The 22,566-nt window shown below is 38.8% G+C and overlaps 1 protein-coding gene across 1 annotated transcript in view; it reads left to right on the top strand.

Annotated features, from left to right (window-relative positions):
• Window positions 1-22,566, top strand: part of KAT6B (lysine acetyltransferase 6B) — a 173,840-nt gene that overhangs the window by 617 nt on the left and 150,657 nt on the right. The window contains exons 2-3 of the mRNA XM_008145353.3: window positions 10,642-10,712; window positions 14,110-14,988. Of these exons, the coding sequence (XP_008143575.2) occupies window positions 14,368-14,988 (621 nt within the window). The 5' untranslated portion in view covers window positions 10,642-10,712; window positions 14,110-14,367. The remainder of the gene's footprint in view (window positions 1-10,641; window positions 10,713-14,109; window positions 14,989-22,566) is intronic.

The raw sequence follows: 22,566 nt of genomic DNA, 5'->3' as shown, positions 1-22,566 counted from the left end.
TGAAGGGGGACCGAGGGGTATGTGAGGGCAGGTGAAATGCTGCAGGAGGGTGAGATTGCAGTTATCTGGGGCCAGAGTGGGTTTGGGTGTGGTGGGTGTGGAGTAGAGTCCAGAAAGCAGTGCAGAGTAGATGTTGGATTGGGGCGAGTATTGGGGGGATGTGAAGAGCAGGTACAGTTGTGGGAAGGAAGTATGGGAATGAGTAGGAAGGTTTGTTAACTTAGGGGTATATGAAGCATTAAACATGGAAGGATGGTATGGATATGCTTGGGAGAGTCTCAGAAAGATGGTAAGATGGCAGAGTTGACATAAATGTGAAGGGAGGCTACTTAGAACTTGTAAACTATACCTGTGGCAGAAAACCTCATGGCGGGTTCAGGAGGGCGGAAAGACAGGTGTGAAGAGAGATGGGTGGGCTGGGCACTAGGTCTGGGGGTATGTGATTTGGTGGACTGCCTCAGGAGTTAGGATGGGGCAAAGAAAGGTGTTGGCTTGGGAGACGGGGTTGTGTGATAGGCTGGATTTGAATGTGGGGCAGGAGAAGGGGAACAAGGTGTCTATCTCAGGAAGGCTGCTATGGGCAGAGTGCAAGGAGCTGTGGGAGACTAGGGACAAGGCAGAAGAGGGGCTACAAATCCCCTATGAGGGAGTTTCAACCCTGAAGTTGGGAGAGGGTGTTGGGATATGCTAAAGAAACCAGTGAACCAAGTATGTTTGGGGTGGAGGTACCAGAAAATCCAAGGTAAAGAGTATATGAACACTCTTTCACATGGACAGGAGATGGAAGTATAGCATATGGGAATTAGTTATGGTGGGACAGAGTTCTGTGGTTCTCAAAAAAAATTGTGTGTGTGTGGTTTGTTTGTTTGTTTGTTTTTGATGTGACTGTGAGTAAAGTACATTCTACTGGTTTTACTTGTGTACCCTAGATTTTCTGGGATAGCCCTGAAATAGAACACTCTATTATTTTGCTATTCATAAATTCTTCACACATGTATCAAAATGGATTGGGACAATCCTTTTATGTGTTTGAAAAGGGAAGATTGCATGTTTCAGTAAAGGATAAGATTCTTACCTGAGATCTATCTACTTAGGGTTGAAAGTTGGGGAGGCAAAGTGATGGTTAAAGAAAAAAATAGAAGCAGAAGGAGGTTTTAACATTAAAAGAGGAACTTAGGGGAATGACTGGCTGGTGGTAATGACAAATTTTGCCTACTAGCCATACCCAGGCCTCTGAGTAGCATGGATGTTGTGTCATTGCCGTTATACCAAATGTTTCTCTCATGCACTACTTGCGAAGATAAGGTGGGAACTGTCAGATATAATGCATAACATGAAGGAAAGCAAAATAGGGTGAGGTAGTTGAGGAAGTTTGATAATTTTAACGTACTTCAGAAACTTTCATATACCAGTTAGAAGATTTAATTTAACTAACTGATCTGGTTTTGTTAAATGCCAGGATTCCTAACAGGCAACTTTTTAGTCTCTTAGTTCCCTGCAAAATACCTTCAGTTTTTCTGTACATAGGTGCCTGTATTTGTACAAAGTGAGAGAAAAGGAAATTGTTTTATGAAAGTAGGGATGTGTGAGCTGTAGTGATCATTTCTTTGCTTGCAGAATAGGAAATGATACATGGGTGGGAGAAGTATGATGAAGGGCTATTTCTTCCCTAAAATGCTTTTTAAAAATTACTTTATTTTATTTTTTAATCCTCACCTGAGGATATTTTTCCATTTATTTTTAGAGAGAGTAGAAGAGAGAGGGAAAGACAGAGAGAAATATCGATGTGAGAGATACACATCGATTGATTGCCTCCTGCATGAGCCCTGACCAGGGCCCAGGCCGAGGAGGAGCCTGCAACTGAGGTACGTGCCCTTGACCGGAATCCAACCTGGGACCCTTTGGTTCCCAGGCTGACGCTCTATCCACTGAGCCAAACTGTCTAGAGCTCTTTCCTATAATGTTTTAATTCTCATTTCCAAAGCATCTTTAAGGACCTTTATGTATAGGACTCCCACAATCCTCCACAACTTTCGTATTATCCTTTCCACCTTGCAAGATGTTTAAGTTGTTTCTGGTCTGGGGAAATTGTGAACAAAGCTGCTATGAGTGTTCTCCTACCCATCATCTGGTGCACATGTGTACATGTTTCTCTAAGGTGTACACCTAGGAATGCAATTGCTTGTTCATAGGTGACCATTTATCATGCCTTATGCCTGTTGTCCCACTGTAATCAGTATAACACTCTTATTTCTCACAAATATCTGGATTTGGATGATGAGTTGTACAGTCTTCTTAGTCATGGGGTTATGCTAGGTGCCAGTCAAACTGTTTTCCAAAGTGTTATATCAGGTTACACTCCTTCCACAGATACATGAAAGTTCCCATTGCCTCTCCAACTCTGTCTTGTTAGCTTTTCAAATGAGCCAATCTGGTAAACTTTGCATTTACCTGATATTAATCAGGTTGAACAGCTTTTTGTTGGCTATGTGGATTTTTTCATTTTTAAGGTTCCTGTTCAAGTCTGTTCCCTATTTTTTTTTTTTAATTCTTTATTTACTCTGGAATCAAAGCGTTTTCGTGTGCATGTTGCAAAATGCTTTCTTCCATTCTGTGGTTTGCCTTTTCACTCTCTTTATGGTGTCTTTAAATGAACCAAAGTTCTTAATTTTAATGGAGTCAAATTTATTGGTCTTTTCTTTATGATTAGTGCTTTTTGTGTCTTGTTTTAAGACTCTTTTCCTACCCTTAGGTCAAGTAGATATTCTATATAGTATTATCTTCTAACAGCTTTATCGACCTTAAAAGATGTGTGATTATAAGTAAAATACAATCTTCTTGATCCCATCCTCACCTTTATAAATCTATTTTTATTTTTCCTCTCTTTCTTCTGTTTTCTGTCTTGACTTTTTACTTCTCTGCAACTATAACTAAGAACCAGGTGCTGACTTCTCCTGTCTCTTAGGAGAAAGTGGTCATATAGACAAGTTCAGCCAGATTCGATTTTACAGGTCTCTAGCTGACTGACTGTATTGCCCTTTTTCCTTTTATGAGCTAGCATTTTAGTGTGTTCCTGCTATGTGTCTGTCACTATCCTTGGTTCTTTCATATTTGTTATCTCAAGTATTCCTCTTTACAGTTCTACAAAAAAAGAGATGAAAAAACTTGAGACTTAGACTGATTAAGTAACATGTCCAGTATCTCATAGCTTAGGTAGCTAGCAAAGTGAGGACTTGATTCCTGAACTCTCTAGATACATCCCATGATAGCACAGCTTATTGAATAAGATTTCAGAAGCCTATTTGATAATATCTCAAAATGATGTGAATCACATTACTTTTAACATCATTCTAGCTAAAGCATATAGAGACAATTATTATGAAACTGGATAAAATTATTGACTTCTGTGTATAAAAAATAAAATTTAGAATAGGTAAAGTTAGAGTAGACAGTGGACCTTAAGGGGTCCTTGGATGGGCAATAGAGGTCTGAAAGCCCTTGAAATTGTATGCAAATGTCTGTATGTACAAGTATTCATTAAAAAAAATAGATATTTAATTTTCTCAGAGGGGAACCCTATTTGTTTCCAGGCTATACTGGATATCCTGTTTGAAGACATAAAGTGATAAAGTTAAGTGGTCTGTGTTTTCAAGATAATCTTTTACAAATTTAGATGTCAGATTTTTTTTCTTGTCATTAAAATATGCTGAAGCTAATTTGTAATCAGGAAGAAATCTAGAGTTGAATAGAAAATTTTTAAAGGCCAAGAAAAAGACACTCTACATTTAGTTGATTATTTCTTAAGTGAAAGTGCTTAGTTATATACATCATTACTAATCAGTGTATTTTGGCTCCAAAGGCCCGATGACTTCAAGTGACTTTGCATCTTGTCTTTAAAATCCTGTTTTACAAGGGATCAGATTTCCTACGAGGTTCTTTGCAGTGTGATTAAAGTTTAGAGACTGAAACTATTGAGCACTTAAATGCAGGGGTGACTGTGCAAACCTAATTCATGGCTTCACCAGGAGATTTGGGACATGTCTCTACTAATTGATGATGACGATGTTGAAACTAATCTTTGCGAGGGATTATGGAAGCCATAATAATTTATTGATGGTTCAGTTATTGTTTGTTGAAGCAGATTTACACAATTATAGTTTAATGACATAACAAGGATATTGTCAAGTAGGAGAGCATGACATGAAAAATTAAACTTCTAATTAATATAATATTAGTTGAAAAGATAATTTTCATGGTGATTTAGCCTCTTAGAAATCCTTGGAAAACATTATTAGCTTAAGAATTAAAATCTCTCTATGTTAATGAGTAGTGAGAAAGAATTTAGTAGTATTCTAAAAAGATGGGGAATTAAATATTCAATTAAACTAACATGTATTGTGTACTTACTCTGGGCTTGCTGCTTAATTAGACATATAAATATAAGTTGAACCAGATTGATGTCTGGAGAAATGAAATACTGGTTGCTTTTGTTTGTCCCTTCAGTCATCCTTCCCTCCAACCTGTACTGGATGGATACTATTCCCAGAGTGATTCAAACATTTAACAGTGTGTGCTTGCACGAGTTCAAGTGTGTATGTGTGATCTTTTTTTTTTTTTTTTTTTTTTTATATATATATTTTATTGATTCTTTACAGAGAGGAAGAGAGAGGGATAGAGAGCTAGAAACATCGATGAGAGAGAAACATCGAACAGCTGCCTCCTGCACACCCCCCACTGGGGACGTGCCCGCAACCAAGGCACATGCCCTTGACCGGAACCGAACCTGGGACCCCTCAGTCCGCAGGCCGACGCTCCATCCACTGAGCCAAACCGGTCTCGGCCTATGTGTGATCTTTTAGAGAGAGTGGAGAAGAGAGGAAAAGACAGAGAGAAATATCAATGTGAGAGAAACACATCAATTAGTTTCCTTCTGAATGCACCCCAACCAGGGCCCAGGCTGGGGATGAGCCTGCAACCAAGGTATGTGCCCTTGACCTGAATCGAACTTGGGACCCTTTGGTCTTCAGGCCGGCGCTCTATCCACTGAGCCAAACCTGCTAGGGCTCCACTATCTCTTATAGGGTCACTATTCCTGCAGTGGCTTCCTATTACTTCATCTGTCAAGTTCACATGTCTCAGCTTTGCTTTTGTCACAGCCAACTTTATTTCTTATTCCTCTTTAACACATACCCTCTCTAGCCATGCACATGGACTCGGTGTCGCTTTGTCTGACAGCTCATTCTCAGCTTCTGTGCTTTCTAGATTACCTTCATTCATACACTGATGCATTCATTCATTTAACAAATAGGAATTGAACCCCTCTTATGTTCAAGCTGTAGTCTTGGGAAATCCATGAATCCTGTTATTGTGTTGTTAATCCTCACCAGAGGATATTTTTTCCATTGATTTTTAGAGTGAGTGGAGGGAGGGAAAGGTGGAGGAGAGAGAAACAGCAGTGTCAGAGAGTCACATTGATTGGTTGTCTCCTGCATGTGCCCCAATCAGGGCTGGGAAGAACCTTCGATCCAGGTATGTACCCTTGATGGATTTCAAACCTGAGACCCGTTGGTATGCAAGCCAACGCTTTAACCATTTGAGCACATCAGCCAGGCAGAATCCTGTTCTTATTTTTTTTTTTAATCTTTTTGATTGATTTCAGAGGGAGGGTTAGAAAAATCAATGATAAGAGAGAGAATCATTGATCAGCTGCCTCCTGCATGCCCCCTACTAGGGATTGAGCCTATAACTCAGGTATGGGCTCTGACCGGGAATTGAACCTTGGGCTCCTGGTTCATGGCTTGCGAAGCTCAACCACTGAGCCACACCGGCCCAACTGAATCCTGTTCTTAAGAATGTTATAATCTAGTAAGGGAGAAGAGGTCAGCACACAAATAAGCATAATGCAAAATAGAAAATGAATGCCAAAATAGTAAGAAAGCAAAAAGTTTCCTGTTAGACAAAGAAGAGCATGGCTTCTAAGGATTTGAATTTGGGTGAAGAGACCAGGCAGGGGTCCAAGTTCTTCAAGGTCCAGTTAAGGCCCATCCATCCAAGGGTTGTTCTACCTATCCACACTGCGCAAGGTATAGTCACGGTTTTTTCCAGCCTTTTTTTCTTCTGTAATCAGGGGAAACCTTTCTTTTAAGTGAATCTTATCTATGGAGCAGTTAAGGTGGAGGTGCTTTTTTTGGTGCAAGGGGTGGTGGCCCTAGTGTTTAACCCACAAGGGGCAGGTGATAATCAAGGCACTTTTTCAACGGGAGATCCAGGGAGCCCAGTTTGAAAACCCGTGGAGGGAGGGGAAACATTTTGGTTTTAGCATCTGAATTAAAATCCTTGATTTAGTGGTCTGAGGTCTTGACCAGATCAGGTCTCAGTTTTTCTTTTGCTATCAAACAGGGTTGTTTTAAGGTTTACAGATAATCTGTGTAAAGTGCCTAGCCCATAGTACTTGTCAAAAATGGTTGGTATTATTATAGTTTAGTGCTTTGTTTCTTTCAAAAAAATAATTTATTGAGGCAAAATTCATATAACATAAAACTAACCAGTTTAAAGTGAACATTTCAGTGACATTTAGTATATTCACAGTGTTATGTGACCACTACCATCTCTAGTTGCAAAACATTTTCATCAATCCAAAATACCCCGCCCCTCCACAGGCCCCACAATCCATGTTCTGTCTATGGGTTTATTTATTCTGGAGGTGTCATATATTAGAGAGAGAGGAAGCAGGGGGCAGACATCAAGGTGATTGAGAAACATCAACTGGTTGCCTCGTGCATCTGTCCCAACCAGGATCAAACCAACAGCCTGGGTATGTGTCCTGACCAGAAATGGCACTGGCAACCCTTTGATGCATGGGACCACACTTAACCAACCACGTTATACTGACCAGGGCCACAAGATGTTTTTGAGGTTCATCCACATTGTACATTGTAGCATGCATTAGTACTTCATTCCTTTTTTCAAATTGACCTCATAAGGGAGTGGAGGGGAAGAGAGAGAAAGAGAAACATGGATAGGTTGCCTCTCCCACGCACCCCGACTGGGGATCAAACCCACCACCTGGGTGTGTGTCCTGATGAGGAATAGAACCTGCCACCTTCTGTTGTATGGGATGACGCTCCAACCAGCTGAGCCACACCAGCCAGGGCGTTCATTCCTTTTTATGACTGAACTAGAGGCCCGGTGCACGAAATTCGTGCACAGAGGGGAGTTGTCCCTCAGCCCAGCCTGTACCCTCTCCAATCTGGGACATCCCTCTCACAATCCAGGATTTCTGGCTCCCAACTGCTTGCCTTCCTGCCTTCCTGTTTGCCCCTAACCGCTTTTACCTGCCAGCCTGATCACCCCCTAACCACTCCCCTGCCAGCCTGTTTGCCCTCAACTTCCCTCCTCTGCCGGCCTGGTCACTCCTAACTGCCCTCTCCTTCAGGGTTGATCACCTCCAACTGCCCTTCCTTGCAGGCTGGTCCCTCTCAACTGCCCTCCCTTGCAGGCCGGGTGCCTCCCAACTGCCCTCTCCTGCTGGCCATCTTGTGGTGGCCATCTTGTGTCCACATGGGGGCAGGATCTTTGACCACATGAGGGCAGCTATATTGTGTGTTGCAGTGATGGTCAATCTGCATATTACTCTTTTATTAGATAGGATAGAGGGCTGGTACAGGGGTGGGGGCCAGCTGGTTTGCCCTGAAGGGCGTCCCGGATCAGGTGGGGGTTCCCTTGGGGTGTGGGGCGGCCTGAGCGAAGGGCCTGTGGTGGTTTGCAGGCAGGCCACGCCCCCTGGCAACGTAAGCGGAGGCCCTGGTATCTGGAATTTATTTTCCTTCTACAATTGAAACTTTGTAGCCTGGAGCGGAGCCAAACCTGGGCTCCCTCCGAGGCCTGTAGCCATTTGTGTTGGGGTTATAATTGAAACTTTGTTGCCTTAAGTGGGTGGGCCCGGCCAGGGTGTGCGGAAAGCTTTGCTTCCCCTGTTGCTGGCGGTAACCCTGGCCTGCTCTCTCAAGCTCCATTCTGCCGCCATTTGTTTGAATTTGTTTACCTTCTATAATTGAAACTTTGTAGCTTGAGTGGAGGCTTAGGCCTGGCAAAGGCAGGCGGAAAGCTTGGCTTCCTCTGTTACCTAGGAAACCTTGCTCTCTGAAGCTGTAGCCATCTTGGTTTGGGTTAATTTGCATACTCGCTCTGATTGGATGGTGGGCGTGGCTTGTGGGTGAGTCGGAGGTATGGTCAATTTGCATATTTGTCTATTATTAGATAGGATAATATTCCAGTGTAGGGATAGATACCACATTTTGTTGATCCATTTTTTGGTTGGTGGACATTGAGCTGTTTTGGATTTTTGGCTATTGTGACTCGTGCTGTCAAGAATTTGTAGATGTTTTCTATTTGAGTACCTATTTTGCTTTCTTTGGGGTATATACCTAGAAATGTAATTGTGGGGCCATATGGTAATTTCATGTTTAACTTTTTGAGGAACCACCAAAGAGTGCTTAATTGCTTCCTACCCCATAGCACCTACCATAGAAGAACACCTCCATTAAGTATTGGTTGGTTCTTCTTTGATTAGTATTTATAATCTTACCTCCCAATTCTATGTTTTGGGCCTCAAGCGGTAACTTTAGGGAACATGGATGCCTCCAGGACTTGAAAGTTAACAAATATCACCATATGGATGATGTTGGATGTTGTCAGACAGCAGATATTTGTTAACCGAGGACACTATTTTGAACAGCTCTGCCAAAAGTCTATTCTGGATGGTTATAGAAGAAAAGAAGTTAATGTCCCTTTCCTTAAGCAGTGTTATGTTCCGTTTCAGAAGATACTGCTAAGATTTGTGGATCCTTGTTCAGTTACATAATTGGCCATGAAAAATTCCAGGAGCATATAAAAGTGAGAGCTAAAAATAACTTAGCAAGTAAAACTTGAGATGACAAAAGAGTAAACTCTATTATTAATCTTCATTTTTTTCTACCACTGTTTTTGGCTCATCTATAATCTCATGACTCCAGTGTTATGATGTTGATTTTTGAAACAACACACAGCTTTAGTAAAAGCTTGGAGGAAGCTTCACATAATATTTATGATCCAGGGTATTTTGACTCCTCTTATGCTGACATGAATATTTCTGAACAGTGCTGATATTTATATGATACTAATGAAGCCAAAAACTCAGTGTTGGACTAAGCATTTCTCTAGATCTGTTTACAATAGTTTGTAATGAGTGATGTGAAGTGTTTTATTATGATTGTATGATACAACCATATAATTTGCTGATATTATTTTGTAGTTAAAAATAAAGAGATTGAAAACCTCAGAAAGGAGAATAATTTAATATGATGTAGCATGAGTCTCCAAAATTAATTTGAAATGACTCAGTCCCTTTTTGACAGCCTACTATCAAAAGTCCAACTTTCAAGTTTTTATAGAAAAAAAATGAAAAGAGAATAATGATTTTTAGGGTTGCACTGATAGTGCATATAAAACAAATCCTAGTGCTCTGAAAAAGAGAAGTGGTATGGGTAATTCCAGATCAGGAGGGAAAAAAGCATTTCTATTTGGCTTTTGAATGAATTATGCATTTTCTTTGCTATGGATTTGTCTTTGTAGTTAGATACTGCTTAGACTTAAATTAAATTGATTTTCAATCTATTCTCTTAGGGTATACCAATTTACAGTGGGGCCAGTAGAATCAAACAAACCAGCCTAAAATTAAAAAATTTCTAGTGGGTAATATTCAAAGTGGATAATATACATGTGTTTAGTCAAGAATTGGCTACAGATAAGAGACTTCTGATTTTGCTCCTCTCCTAGCTATGTGTGTGTTAAAAAAAACACACTGATTCTGCTTGTAGCAAAGAGCTGCTGAGTTACATCTGCTTCTGCCTAATTAACTGTTGGTTGGTGTCAGATGAGAGCTAATTTTGAGATTAAATTGAGGAGCCGGGTGTGTGTCTGTGGCTGGGGGAGGGGAAAGGGGGACCTAAGGTTGCTTGGTTGTTTGTATAAGATGCAGTTATTCACAGTGTTGTTTTAAATTTATTTTTTGCCTTTGAAGTAAAAATGATCAATACTGTCCTAAAATATGACCTGTGTAAACACATACTTACTATCGTGGAAACTTGTACATCCCTCTTAGGTACAGTTAATAGGCCTGATCTTGATACCAATCAGTACCAAGATGCCAGGTGACCTTTGGGACAAATAGTGAAAATTGCCTGGCAAAGTTAATACTGACTATTAAACAATGTTTGATTCTTTTTTATTTTTTTCCTAGAGGAAAAAAATGTTATACCTGCCTGGCTGTTAGAATAATAGAATTTTTTTTCCCTTCCTTGATGAGATCATTCTCTATCATATACCTGATTTTTAACAATTTGGAGAACCAGTGTGACTTTAAAGAAGAACAAAATTTACCTTTTTAGTCATTTGCTTTGGGACTTCTTTCCTGTCCCGAATCCTCTGTTCTTAAATACTCTTTAGAGATGTGAAAGAGTTAATACATCACCAAAGGTAGTGTACTAATTAGTAAACTCGCTGCAGCTGTGTGTTGAATAGCGCAGAGAGTCTTAGCTGGTTGCTAAATTTAAGGGCTGTCCTCATGCCCAAATTAACATTTACTTTTTTTTCTTTTGGCAGATTTGCCTGAAGATCTGGACAATCTTCTTTTTTTGTCATGGACTATTAAAACATTTGGAGTTCCAATTCAGGTATTTTCCCTTATTATATTTTTAAGATATAAAATGTCAGTCTTACTGAAATGTGTTGGTAATAGATATGAATGATGCTTTTGATTGTGGATAAGGATTGTGGTAGCAGCTTATCATGAATGTATATGTAGGTTATTTATTAGCTATGAAATACGTTTTGTTTTAAAAATGTATGTTCATCTGCTTGTGCAGTCAAGATGCCTGAAAGCAACTTTGCAGTATTGGATACTTTTCTGTGGTCTCTCTTCCTGCTTCCTGCATTTGTACTTTGTAGAATCAAATTAAATTCGTTGATTCATCTTGAATAAATGATGAAAGATGAAATAATTACTTGGACACAGTAAACTGTCTTCTAATGAAATTTTGCCCCAAACCATTTTACTTTGGAAAGGTCAGCTTCCTGTTCTAAACTTTCTAACCCAAAATGATTCTTGTGTTCTGTCGTGAAAATGGTTGCACTATGATTTCATTCCTAAACACACCATGTTACAAGTCTTAACATTTTTGTCAGTGATTTATATAATGACACAGAGGGACATGCTTATTAGGTTTGCAGATGACATAGATGACAGAATCAAGCAAAGCAGTCTTTAATAGGTTGGAAGATAGCCTCAAACCAACAAAATTAACTTGAACTGTAGTAAAATTTAAATCTCAGCATTTAATTTTGCACAAAAAAGGGAATGGAGATTCAGCTTGACAGCATTTTTGGAAGAAGATGGGGTTTTTATTTAGTTGGACTGCATGCTTAGTATAGCCAGTGAGTAGTAGGGCTGCTAAAAAAGTTCACGTAACCTTGGGTTGCATTTATAATTGGACAATGCCCAGACTGCCAGTAGTGAGCAGTAAAGAAGGAAGTGTTTGGAAACCATGTGATATGTGGAGGTGGTCAGGCACTGGGATATGAGTGGTCTAAAGTGGATCTGGAGGTAGAATGGGGTTTGATTGTAGTGGTTTTCAATGTTCAAATATTGGAAGGCCTGTCTTATTAAAGTATTAATAAGAATTTCTTGAGATGGTTCCAGGGAAACTGGGACTAGTTGGTAGAAATTATGGGGAGGCAGATTTTGGCTCCTTTGAATAAGAAATATATTACAATTAGATCTGTTCAGTGGAGTGAGCTTACTCAAAAAGAGAGAAATTCTCAGCCTAGCTGGTTTGGCTCAGTGGATAGAGTGTCTACCTGCAGACTGAAGGGTCCCAGGTTTGATCCCAGCCAAGGGCACATGCCCGGGTTGCAGGCTCGATCCCCAGTAGGGGGCGTGCAGGAAGCAGCCGATCAATGATTCTCTCACATCATTGATGTTTCTATCTCTCGCTCCTTCTCCCTTCCTCTCTGAAATCAATACATTTTTTGAAAAAAGTGACCAGTCTCAATTACTGGAAGTATTTTGAGACTTATGGCCCATGTGTTAGGATATTAAACAAGGGACCTTTTATTGGATAGAAGTTGGACTGGATGGCCTCTAAGGTTCCTTCAGCTACAAGTTTCTGAATCTGAGGGGGAAAATGGAGTGAGCATACAGTTTACTGATTGCAAAGAGGACAGTCCTTTTTTTTTAAACTCTTCACCTGAAGATATTTTTTTTCCTACTGATTTTTAGAGAGAGTGGAAGGGAGGGAGGAATGGGAGGAGAGAGAAACATTGATGTGAGAGAGACACATTGATTGATTGCCTCTCATGTGGCCCAATGGGGCAGGGGATTGAACCTGCATCCTAGGTTCGTGCCCTTGACCAGGAATCAAACCCGAAACCCTTAGGTTCTTGGGCCGATGCTCCAACCACTTAGCCAAACTGGCCAGGGTGAGGACAGTCTTTTTTCAATTATCTCTTTCAAGCTGACTAATTATAGGTCAATGGCCCAACTGTTTTCAGCAACAGAATCTTTGAGAGCAAATGTTGTATTTTCCAGGATATCTGGCTAAAGTTTTGAGGAAAACATTAATTTCCTTTTTTTTAGGTCACTAAATCTTTTTTAGGTACATTAAAACTTTAATTTTGTATTTTATGAGACATTTTTCGGTGTGTAGACATCACATTTGGTGGAAGTGATGACTGTATATTGAATATTAAGTAATGTGTTCACTTAATTTTCTCAATAATTCTGTGAGGGATATATTATTATTGCCTTAAAGATAAAGTGATTGCAACTTAAGTCATTTTCCCAGGGTTTCTCTGCTAGACATTGGTGTAGCTGGCACTCATACCATTGGCCTAATTGCAGAGGCAGAACTAGCTAGAGCAGGCAGTTATGGCTCAGGTGAAGGTAGTGCTGGACTTAGATATTAGAATATGGCATTTGAGCCTTAAGTCTACTATTGACTATTACCTTGAGTGAGCTCCATCTTTTTCTGAACCTCAGTTTACCCAGAGTTATCCTGGAGATTAAATGAAGTTATATGTGAGCACAGTCTTAAACTTTAAACTATAAAAAGTGTTAAGATGTGGATATTATCAGTGCAGAAGTAAGAGAGAGCCCAGATTTGACCCAACTCCTAGGCCAGGAGATCTTTGCAGGGGTACTCAATACCAGATTAGAGTTCCAGAATGATTTTTGTACACCAAGAGGATCTCAGAGAGCAATACATACTACTGTCTCCCTGCAGTCAGATTTGTATGATCCTTTTATTGAACAGTTTCATGAGTTAATTGGGTAGTAAGACACTTAGAATATTACATTGTTTAAAAGATAAAGGGTTTGCTATTGTGTTTATTTATTATGTGTGTTTTTTTTATTGACTAGAGAGAGGAAGGGAGAGGGATAGAGAGCTAGAAACATCAATGATGAGAGAAAATCATTGATTGACTGCTTCCTGTACGTCCCCTACTGGGGACCGAGCCTGCAACCCAGGCATATGCCCTGTCCAGGAATCGAACTGTGATCTCCTGGTTTATGGGCTGACATTCCACTACTGAGCTACACCAGCTGGGTGAAATTTTCTTATGTGTGAGGCTTGATAAATATAATATCTAGCTGAAATAGAAGAATCAGGATTATTGCTTTTTTTTAAGTTTAAGATTTCTTAAAGTAAGTTTAATGTACTTCCCTCAGATTTTTTGTATCATAGATTTATTCTTTGATGTTGAATACTTTCATGTATTTTTATTACTTTCAGTAAAGGTTATCCATTATATATATAACTTAGATGTGATCTCTTAAATGCCCCATAAGTGACCTCATTAAATAATAAGTGAAAAATCCTAAAAAAAAAATTATTTCTCAGACTGAGACCCAATTTCTGGTTGGAAAATATAGTCACTGAGACTTTGTTAGATAATACTTTCCTGTTATTACTTTTCGGATCATTTTACATTGGAAAAAGTAATACTAAAGTCTTTTAATTTATTTTTAGAAGTTCTTTATTAAGAGCCTTCCCCCCCTTTTTCTCCTTTAAGGTCTTGATTTCCTACTTAAAGATGTTCTTCGCCCGAATGCAGTCTTTCCTGTTGGTTAAATAAGACGTCTGTCGACACTGCCTGTTGGTCCTCTTTTTAATCTCTTAAGGATGGATGTTTGTAAGATGTTGCTTAATATGTTCTGGAGTACTCTGCCCGTTTGTTGAATTGTAAATGACTTTTCAATGTGCAAGTTCTGTTAAATACAAGGAGAACCTCTATGGGTAACTTTTGTATTGAAGAAGTCATTTGTCAACCATGGTAAAACTTGCAAACCCACTTTATACAGAGTGGATTCTTGAAGCTATACAGAAAATAAAAAAGCAAAAGCAAAGGCCCTCTGAAGAGAGAATCTGCCATGCAGTCAGTACTTCCCATGGGTTGGATAAGAAGACAGTCTCTGAACAGCTGGAGCTCAGTGTTCAGGATGGCTCCGTTCTCAAAGTCACCAACAAAGGCCTTGCCTCCTATAAGGACCCAGACAACCCTGGGCGCTTCTCAGCAGTTAAACCAGGCACTTTTCCTAAGTCAACCAAGGGGTCTAGAGGAACATGTAATGATCTTCGCAATGTGGATTGGAACAAACTTTTAAGGAGAGCAATTGAAGGACTCGAGGAGCCAAATGGCTCCTCCCTGAAGAACATAGAGAAGTATCTCAGAAATCAAAGTGATCTCACAAGCACCACCAACAACCCGGCCTTTCAGCAGCGGCTGCGGCTGGGGGCCAAGCGCGCGGTGAACAACGGGAGGTTACTGAAAGATGGACCGCAGTACAGGGTCAATTACGGAAGCTCAGATGGCAAAGGGGCTCCCAAATACCCCAGTGCTTTCCCATCCTCGCTTCCACCTGTCAGCCTTCTACCCCATGAGAAAGACCAGGTAAGTGAAGAGAGAATGTTAATGCATTCTAAATATTGCCCATTCAACTTGTATAGCTTCAGTCCTTAAATTTTACAAGGACAAAAGTTGTGAGTCAAGTTTGAATGTTTTGCCTTAGAGCAGGCTTTTATATTTTAAAATGTATATACTGTCTTACAATATAAAGTGTTCTGAATTGTTTTACAATGTATTGAGGGATTCCTTGTTGGTTGATTAAGAATTTAATGTGGTGATTTTGTGATTTGTGGTTTTTTTAAATATGTTTTTATTTATTTCAGAGAGGAGGGGAGAGGGAGAAAGATATAGAAACATCAATGATGAGAGAGATTCATTGATTTGCTGCTTCCTGCACGTCCCCTACTGGCGATCAGGCCTGCAACTCGGGCATGTGCCCTGCTGGGAGTTGAACCTGGGACCTCTTGGTCCATGGGACGTCGCTCAGTCCGCTGAGCCACCACAGCCGGGCTGTGATTTGTTTTTTTAAACTCTAATTGTTAACCTGCTAACCGGTGAGCTCTTGAAGAGACCAGGATAGATAACTTTAATCCTCCTTCCTCAAGCAGGATCATATATATTTTTAAAAATCTGAGGAAGGCCACTGTATATTTTTCTCTTTTTATTATTTATCTTTAGTTTTGGTTTTATTGAGGCATAATTGACATTTTCCTCTTATTATATTCAGAGAAGAAGAATTTATAGACCAATTATTTTAATACTGATAGTCTATGCATTCCTAGAATTGTTTTAATATGTGACCTAAGTCCTGCCTATTTCAATTTGAAGTCATTTATTATTGCCTACTTCTTAGAGATTGAACGTGAATATATTGTCTCATAACATTTCCTATACTCTTTGGTTTCTCTGGGCCTTATGTTATTTCTGTAATATTTATACATATATGGCAGATTTCTCCTTAGTTACTGCTATACTTCTGCTCTTTGATTGAGTGGGATTTTTCTTTGTTTTGTTTCAAAGCTACTGAAATTACTGCCCAAAATAAATCAAAATAGAGCAATAGCAAATTGGCCCTCCAGTTTTCAGGCTTGTTGTCTGCCCTTTGGGCGAGTGGATGCATTTATATGAGTTAACTTTACGTCTTGTACAACTTTCCCCATTGGATGGAAAGCTGGCTGTAAATGTTAACTACATTTTTAGGAGTGATGGAAATAGACCTGTTAGAAAACATTGTGCTCCTGGTGGGTATTTTTTCTCTGTGGATACTGCCAACCTTTAAGATTGACCTTGCTTCCCCCAGTGCTTTAAGCTGATAGGGACCCAGCCCTAGAAACTGGGCAGGACCAGGTGGTTTGCCTTTCCATGGGCCACTATGAACCCTAGAGTTTATGTCTTAACTATATTTTTATTTTATTAGTTTTCCTCAACATTTTATTTTACCCCTTGGTGGTATTTGTGTTTGTGTAACCAATTCTCAGTTCTTTGTGAGAGAATGTGGACATAAAGGAAGAAGTCAACCTATGAAATTTTCTTTTAAGTAACACTTGTTTAAGAAAATTACAGCAAATGACTCAAATCCTAATTCCTGTGTCTGACACAGCCACACTAAGCACTTCTGTTTCTCATTAAATATTTTTATAAAAGCTTATCCCTTGAGGAGATTCCTCAAGGGAATATAGAGCCATTTCTTGATGGATTAGAATATCTTTGGTTTTAAAATATATACATTCATTACCCTAAGGTATATTAAGGTTTTATAATGATCAGGTATGTGGACTAATTCAGGCAGCTTTAGGCAATTTAATAATGTTTCAATAATTTTGTGATCCAGGGGATATTTTTACTTGTGATAGAGGAATGACTTCAAATTTTCCACAGTCCCTTTCCTTCTCTTTCACCTTGCCACCATTTCTTGCTAACCTTATCATTTTTTTTTTTTTTACAGCATCTGTACTGAAGTATTTTTAGTCTAGGAAAATTCATGTCTGAAAGTGTCTAGGATTGAGAGCAGAGTAATTTATTGCTTAGCATGCAATTGTTACTGCTTTTTTTGTGATGCTGATCTTTAAATTGTCCACTTGGCACCATCATATAATAAGGAAAGCTGAGAAAATGTGTCCTAGAATTTTTGCTTGATGAGATTTGGAGATCAGTTGTATTCAGTAATTATAATCTAGTTCTTAAAAAAAAAACACCCCAAATAAGTGAAAATCAGGTCAAGTCATTTTGGCCACAATGTATTATATTGTTTGTGTCTTATATTACAATAGCATTATTTCTTTAAAAAATGTAATAAAAACTGCAATTGCCCTTTGAGATTGCCCTTTGAGATTGCTAGTGGTAAATAGTTTAAAGCCATGTAAACTTGCTAAGTAAGTGTAATAGAAATTCTTAACCTGGGTCCATGAATGAGTATGGGGAAGGTATACCACTAATCCCCTGAAATAGAACAGTTATGTGCATCCACATGTTTTTCTAGGGTCGGGGTCTATAGTTGTTTGTTTGTTTTTTAAATATATTTTTATTTTATTTATTTTATTTTTTAAATATATTTTTTATTGATTATAGAGAGGAAGGGGGGGGGGGAGAGAGAGAGAGAGAGAGAAACATCAGTGATGAGAGAGAATCATTGATCGGATGCCTCCTGCAAGCCCCCCTGGGGATTGAGCCCACAACCCGGGCATGTGCCCTTGACTGGAATCGAACCTGGGACCCTTCAGTTCGCAGGCCAACGCTCTATCCACTGAGCCAAACCAGCCAGGGCAGGGTCTATAGTTTTTATCAGATTCTCAGAGGGATCCAAAGTATCAAATAGCCAATGTGAACAGTTTTGGAATGTAGAAAATATTTTGAGTTTCTTACCTAAAAGAAACTAATGCTAATGTTTTTCTTGCTTCAGCTGCTGAGCTTGGATCTGTATTGGTTGTACTGTAGTTTTTGTATATGGAACCTTTAAAAATATATTTGAAAGACAGATTATCACTGTTCTTGTGCTAGAAGTCTGTAGAGTTTGCATTGTGGGAGGACATTTCTGATATAAATAGCAACTGTTTGTACAGAGAGAAAGTAATCTCAATTACAGTTTAGTCAACTGATGTCTTTCAAAGAAGCTGTTATTCTAGTTACTTTTGCTGAGCAGTTTCATTTAACTGTAAAAAAAATAAAATTAAATATAGTAAAAATAATAACTAAAATTTCTTAAGGGTTAAATGCTGGTACTATTCCAGGTGCTGTACATTTATTATCTCCTTATCACAATAACTGTAAAGTCTATAGGTTTTTATCCTTACTGGACAGATGAAAAACTGAGGCTCAAAACCTAAGTAATTTGTCCAAGGTCACTCATAGAGCTGGTGAGAGGTGAAGCCAAGATTCTAACAGCCAGTCTGACTCCAGACCTTTTTATTGCTGGGCTGTCCATTGGTCCACAGTAGTGACCTTTCATTAACAGTAAAAGTATCTCTTCCAAGTTCGGCAGCTGCTTAGAAGCCATTTTCCCCCAACAAATACATTCCTGTCATTTTAAATTTGGTAGCTGCAACGAACCTATTACAGTTTTTACAGCTCATACTATTTATAATATTAGCAATATGGGAAAGCAGTAGGGAAAACAGTAAATCTGTGTCTAATTAGATTTAACATCATCATTCCTATGCACGTCTGCTAGGAAGAGGACAATGCAAGTTAAAATAGAAGGGCTCCTTTCCTTTCTGAAACGTAATTGCACATCTTCTGATAGTCTAGAATTCAAATTGGATATTACCACACTGGCTTCTTAGCATGACTTCTTTGTATTTATTTAAGAAAGCTCTCTTTGGTGAGGTGGTATGGAAATGAATTAAACCACTGAAGATAACACTTTATCTTTGACTTGGTGAGGGAACTCCTAAAGGATAGTATTAGTGTTTCTCATTAAAAGTGGTAAAGCTCAATTAGGTCAGATTATGAGGACTTTGGAAAGTCAAATATTCTCAGAGAGACTTCGATTATCACCACAGACTTTTAGCGTTAAGATTCCTTTTAACATTTGGGCTTTAGCATTTTTATAAAATCAGCTTAGTTCAATTTTAAACAGAGTCCTTGGTATTTCACTTTTTGGGAATGACTTCCTAAACTTATTAAGGATCAAATCTTGGTATGTTTCTAGTATAGTACGTAATATATGGGACCCCTCCTTCTGGTACATGGTTGGAAAGTGAGATCTTCTAATATCAGGTCGAGCTTTGATTTTTTTTTTTTTTTTTTAAGCAATGAGAAGACTATTAGAATCTTACAAACATAGTCAAACATAATTACAAAACAATGATGCTGTCAGTGAGAAAATGAGTTTAAAAGGAGCACACACGATCAGAAGTATGGCCTTGGCTTGTTCCGTTTATTCTAGTTGTCCCCCACACCCCTTTTAGGGAGATATTTTGTTAGGGTTTTTGGCAGTGATATTAGTATGAAATATTTACATAAACAGAAGATTAATGTACATCATACATCAGTTTCTTGTGTTGTATAAATGTCATAAGTTAAAGGACTTTATTTTTAGATTTTCTTCACTTTTCTCCATTCTGTCCTCTAATCTCCGGGCCCATTATCTTTGCCCGAGAGGCCGGACCCTCCTCATCTCTCTGGGACTTGACCAATCGCCTGTCCTTTGTGAAGCACCATTCACTTGTCCACATTGTTCTAGCTGGGGCAGGCTTCCAGAAGTCTCTCAGCCCCAGGGGAATCGTTCATAGTCTCAGACAAGTCTGCCTCTTTTTTGGCAGAAGTGTGTGTATTTTTTATCTGCTAATTATGTAGAGTCCAAATGTCCTCCTCTCTGTTGTCCTTCTTAGTTTTCCTTTGAATTTGTCTCCTTTGTATTGCAGATGTCACATTTCTCAAAAAATGCTTAGCTAAGTGTATTCAACTGAAAGTTGGATAAAGCTCTGAATATTGCAAAATATGCTCTTCCACATAACCTGAATTTTGGAATTGGTATGGATGAAAGTCAGCTATAGAATGACGAAAGTCAGACAGAAACCTTTTATAATGTGAAAGAATAGATGAATCAAAACTTGCTGTTCAGGGTCAGGGCAGAAAAAAGTCTGTAGTTCATATTGTTAATTAATCTTCTGAAGTTCTTCAAAATTAGAGATCTGAGGGCAACTTTTGTGAGCAGCTAGTACTAGTTGTTGAGGTATTGTTGAGAAGAGCACTTGGATTCTCAAACTAGTTAGTTGGGATAAGTGAAAGATAAAATGAAGAGTGAATGGGTCTTTCTATTGCACTCCGGGGCATGGCAGCTTGTTCCACTTTAGAGCTTTTATCAAGATGAGACTTGTCTGGAGTTCTAATGAAGTAGGCTTCAGGTAAAGGGGAAACAATATCAAAGAATTTTTTACTCTTAAAATGAGTGTTAAACATTCTTTTCTATTCTTTAGATCTTAGCTGTATTTGATACTTACAGCTGCCTTCTCTACAACATGTGACCCTGACATGATGATATAGATCAGTATTTTCTGATTTCCTAATGGTATTTTCTTCCAAGCATTAAGGATGTGAAGGATATGGTTTTCTGATTAATTTTGGATATTTTCAGGAATTTACTCTTGTATTCCGTATGCCTGATTACTACAGCTGTATTTGTTATACTTTCAGTGCTAAGAACATCTATATTCTGATTGTATTTTGGGTGGCAAAGATATTTAATTTATCCTTTACAAATTTATTTAATAAATAGTACATTTAATGTTTCTTAGAATGAAAGTGTGTTCTTTTTATGTGTTTTAACTTTGCATGTAATAATGTATGAGGGATACATGAGAAAATGTGATTGTTTTCTCATTGCAATAGCAAACTTAGGTTGTAGTAAAATTTATGACTTCTTATTTTGTTTATAAACTTAATTTTCTTGGCCTGTACATTAAACTACAGTAGATTTGATGGAAACTGTTCTTCTCTAGTTACACCAGTATTTAAAATGTGAATCTGCATCTTCTCAGGTACTTTGATCTCTGCAATCTATTAATGTTTCTCCGTACGTAAACATCAATTAGCTCACTAAATTAAAGTTAACAGATGAGCCAGCCATGTAATTTGTGACATTTTGAGTTAGAAAGGCCATGAGGAATATGTTTTTATTTGTGTGTGGGTGCTCTTATCTCATTGTCTTCAGGTGATGACATTTTACATTAAGACAAGGAGGTATGGCAGTGCACATTGTGAAATGCTAATCACTGTTATTATGCTGCTGCTTTGGGACTGGACTACTTTCTCAAAGAAGTCTCCAGGAGTTGCAAAGTGTACACTGTTGTTTTTCCTTTCAAGCGAACCTTTTAATTAGCAGGATGTTAATGTCAACTATAACTTTTTGGATTTGTTTTATGAAAGGTAATATTTTGAAAATTCTGCAAAATGAGCTATATAGACAAAGTTCTGGAGTGAGTGAAATGAGATTTAAACTGTGAGGCTGGGCTCTACAAGGCTATAAAATAAATACTAATCAATGGTCTAAGTAAAATCCAGGAAGGATTTGTGTTAATTTGACAAATGGGTTTAGAATTCTTTAGCCATTATTTTTTAGAAACCAGCTTTGTTCATACATCCTTTCTCTAATTTGCTTCACTTTTGATCTTTGATAAAACCAGCTGCAATTTTGTTTCATTAACAAACTTAACTGGTTAACAGATGTTTGTTTTGGCTTGATTGTGTCCTTTCTATTAGAAACAGCATAAGCATACATAGAAACCATGCTGGGCCTTTTCCTGTCTGCAGCTACACTGGTGTTTCAGAAGAGCAACTTAATTTTATTTACAGGTTCAATTTTTGTTCCTCTATATTGTCGGTATATACACAAACATTTTAGCTCTTGTTTCCCCTGTCAGGGAGGTCTTTTGTTCTTAATCCTCCATCTGTTAGTTTAGTATACCCCGCCCCCTCTTTTTCTAGCATTGCAGAATCTTCGTATGCAGGGAAAAGGTATTGCAGAAGAGGTAATTGAGATATCAATGACTCTTCCACAGTTCTATGGGACCAGCCTGGTGAATTTAGGTAATTTCTTCCATCTTCTTTGATGTCGGTACACTACCATATGGAAAGCAATGAGGCCACAGGAAGAAGGTGAGCCTTGGTCTGGGCTGCCTGTGATGCTCGGAGTGAGGTGGGCTGGGAGCCAGAGGCAGCACTTGAATGTTTCCGTAATAGTTTCTGATGCGGCTGGTCCTGTTTTTTGTCCTTGGTTTACTGCCATGCTTCGTGACCCTCTCAGATCATGAATGGGAATGATGAAGATCAAAAAACAGAGGCAACATTATATGGGGTAAGAGAAACAATAGTAAGAGAAGCAAAGAATGCCCAAGTTAAAATTCAGTATTAAGGACATCAAATGATGATTCCTGTTTGATATTTGATCCACTTGTTCCCCAAATTGGTATTTTAATTCCATAGAGGAGCTTCTACCTTGTATCAAAACCCAACCCTAGCTGTTGAGCTTTGAGATGTGAGGAAAGCGGCCCAAAACAGTATCTGCTAGAAGAAGAGTGTGGGCTATTTGAGGAACAGAAGCTATTTCGTCTAATTAGGCTGCTGGCAGGATGTGAGGAGACTGGGAAAGGCAGGCAATGGAAGGAGCCAGGAAGATATTCCCCC

This window comes from Eptesicus fuscus, chromosome 17 (genome assembly GCF_027574615.1).
Source record: "Eptesicus fuscus isolate TK198812 chromosome 17, DD_ASM_mEF_20220401, whole genome shotgun sequence".
Lineage (NCBI taxonomy): Eukaryota > Metazoa > Chordata > Mammalia > Chiroptera > Vespertilionidae > Eptesicus > Eptesicus fuscus.
The sequence above is the reverse complement of the archived record's forward strand: the minus strand, read 5'-3'. Positions and strand labels throughout refer to the sequence as shown.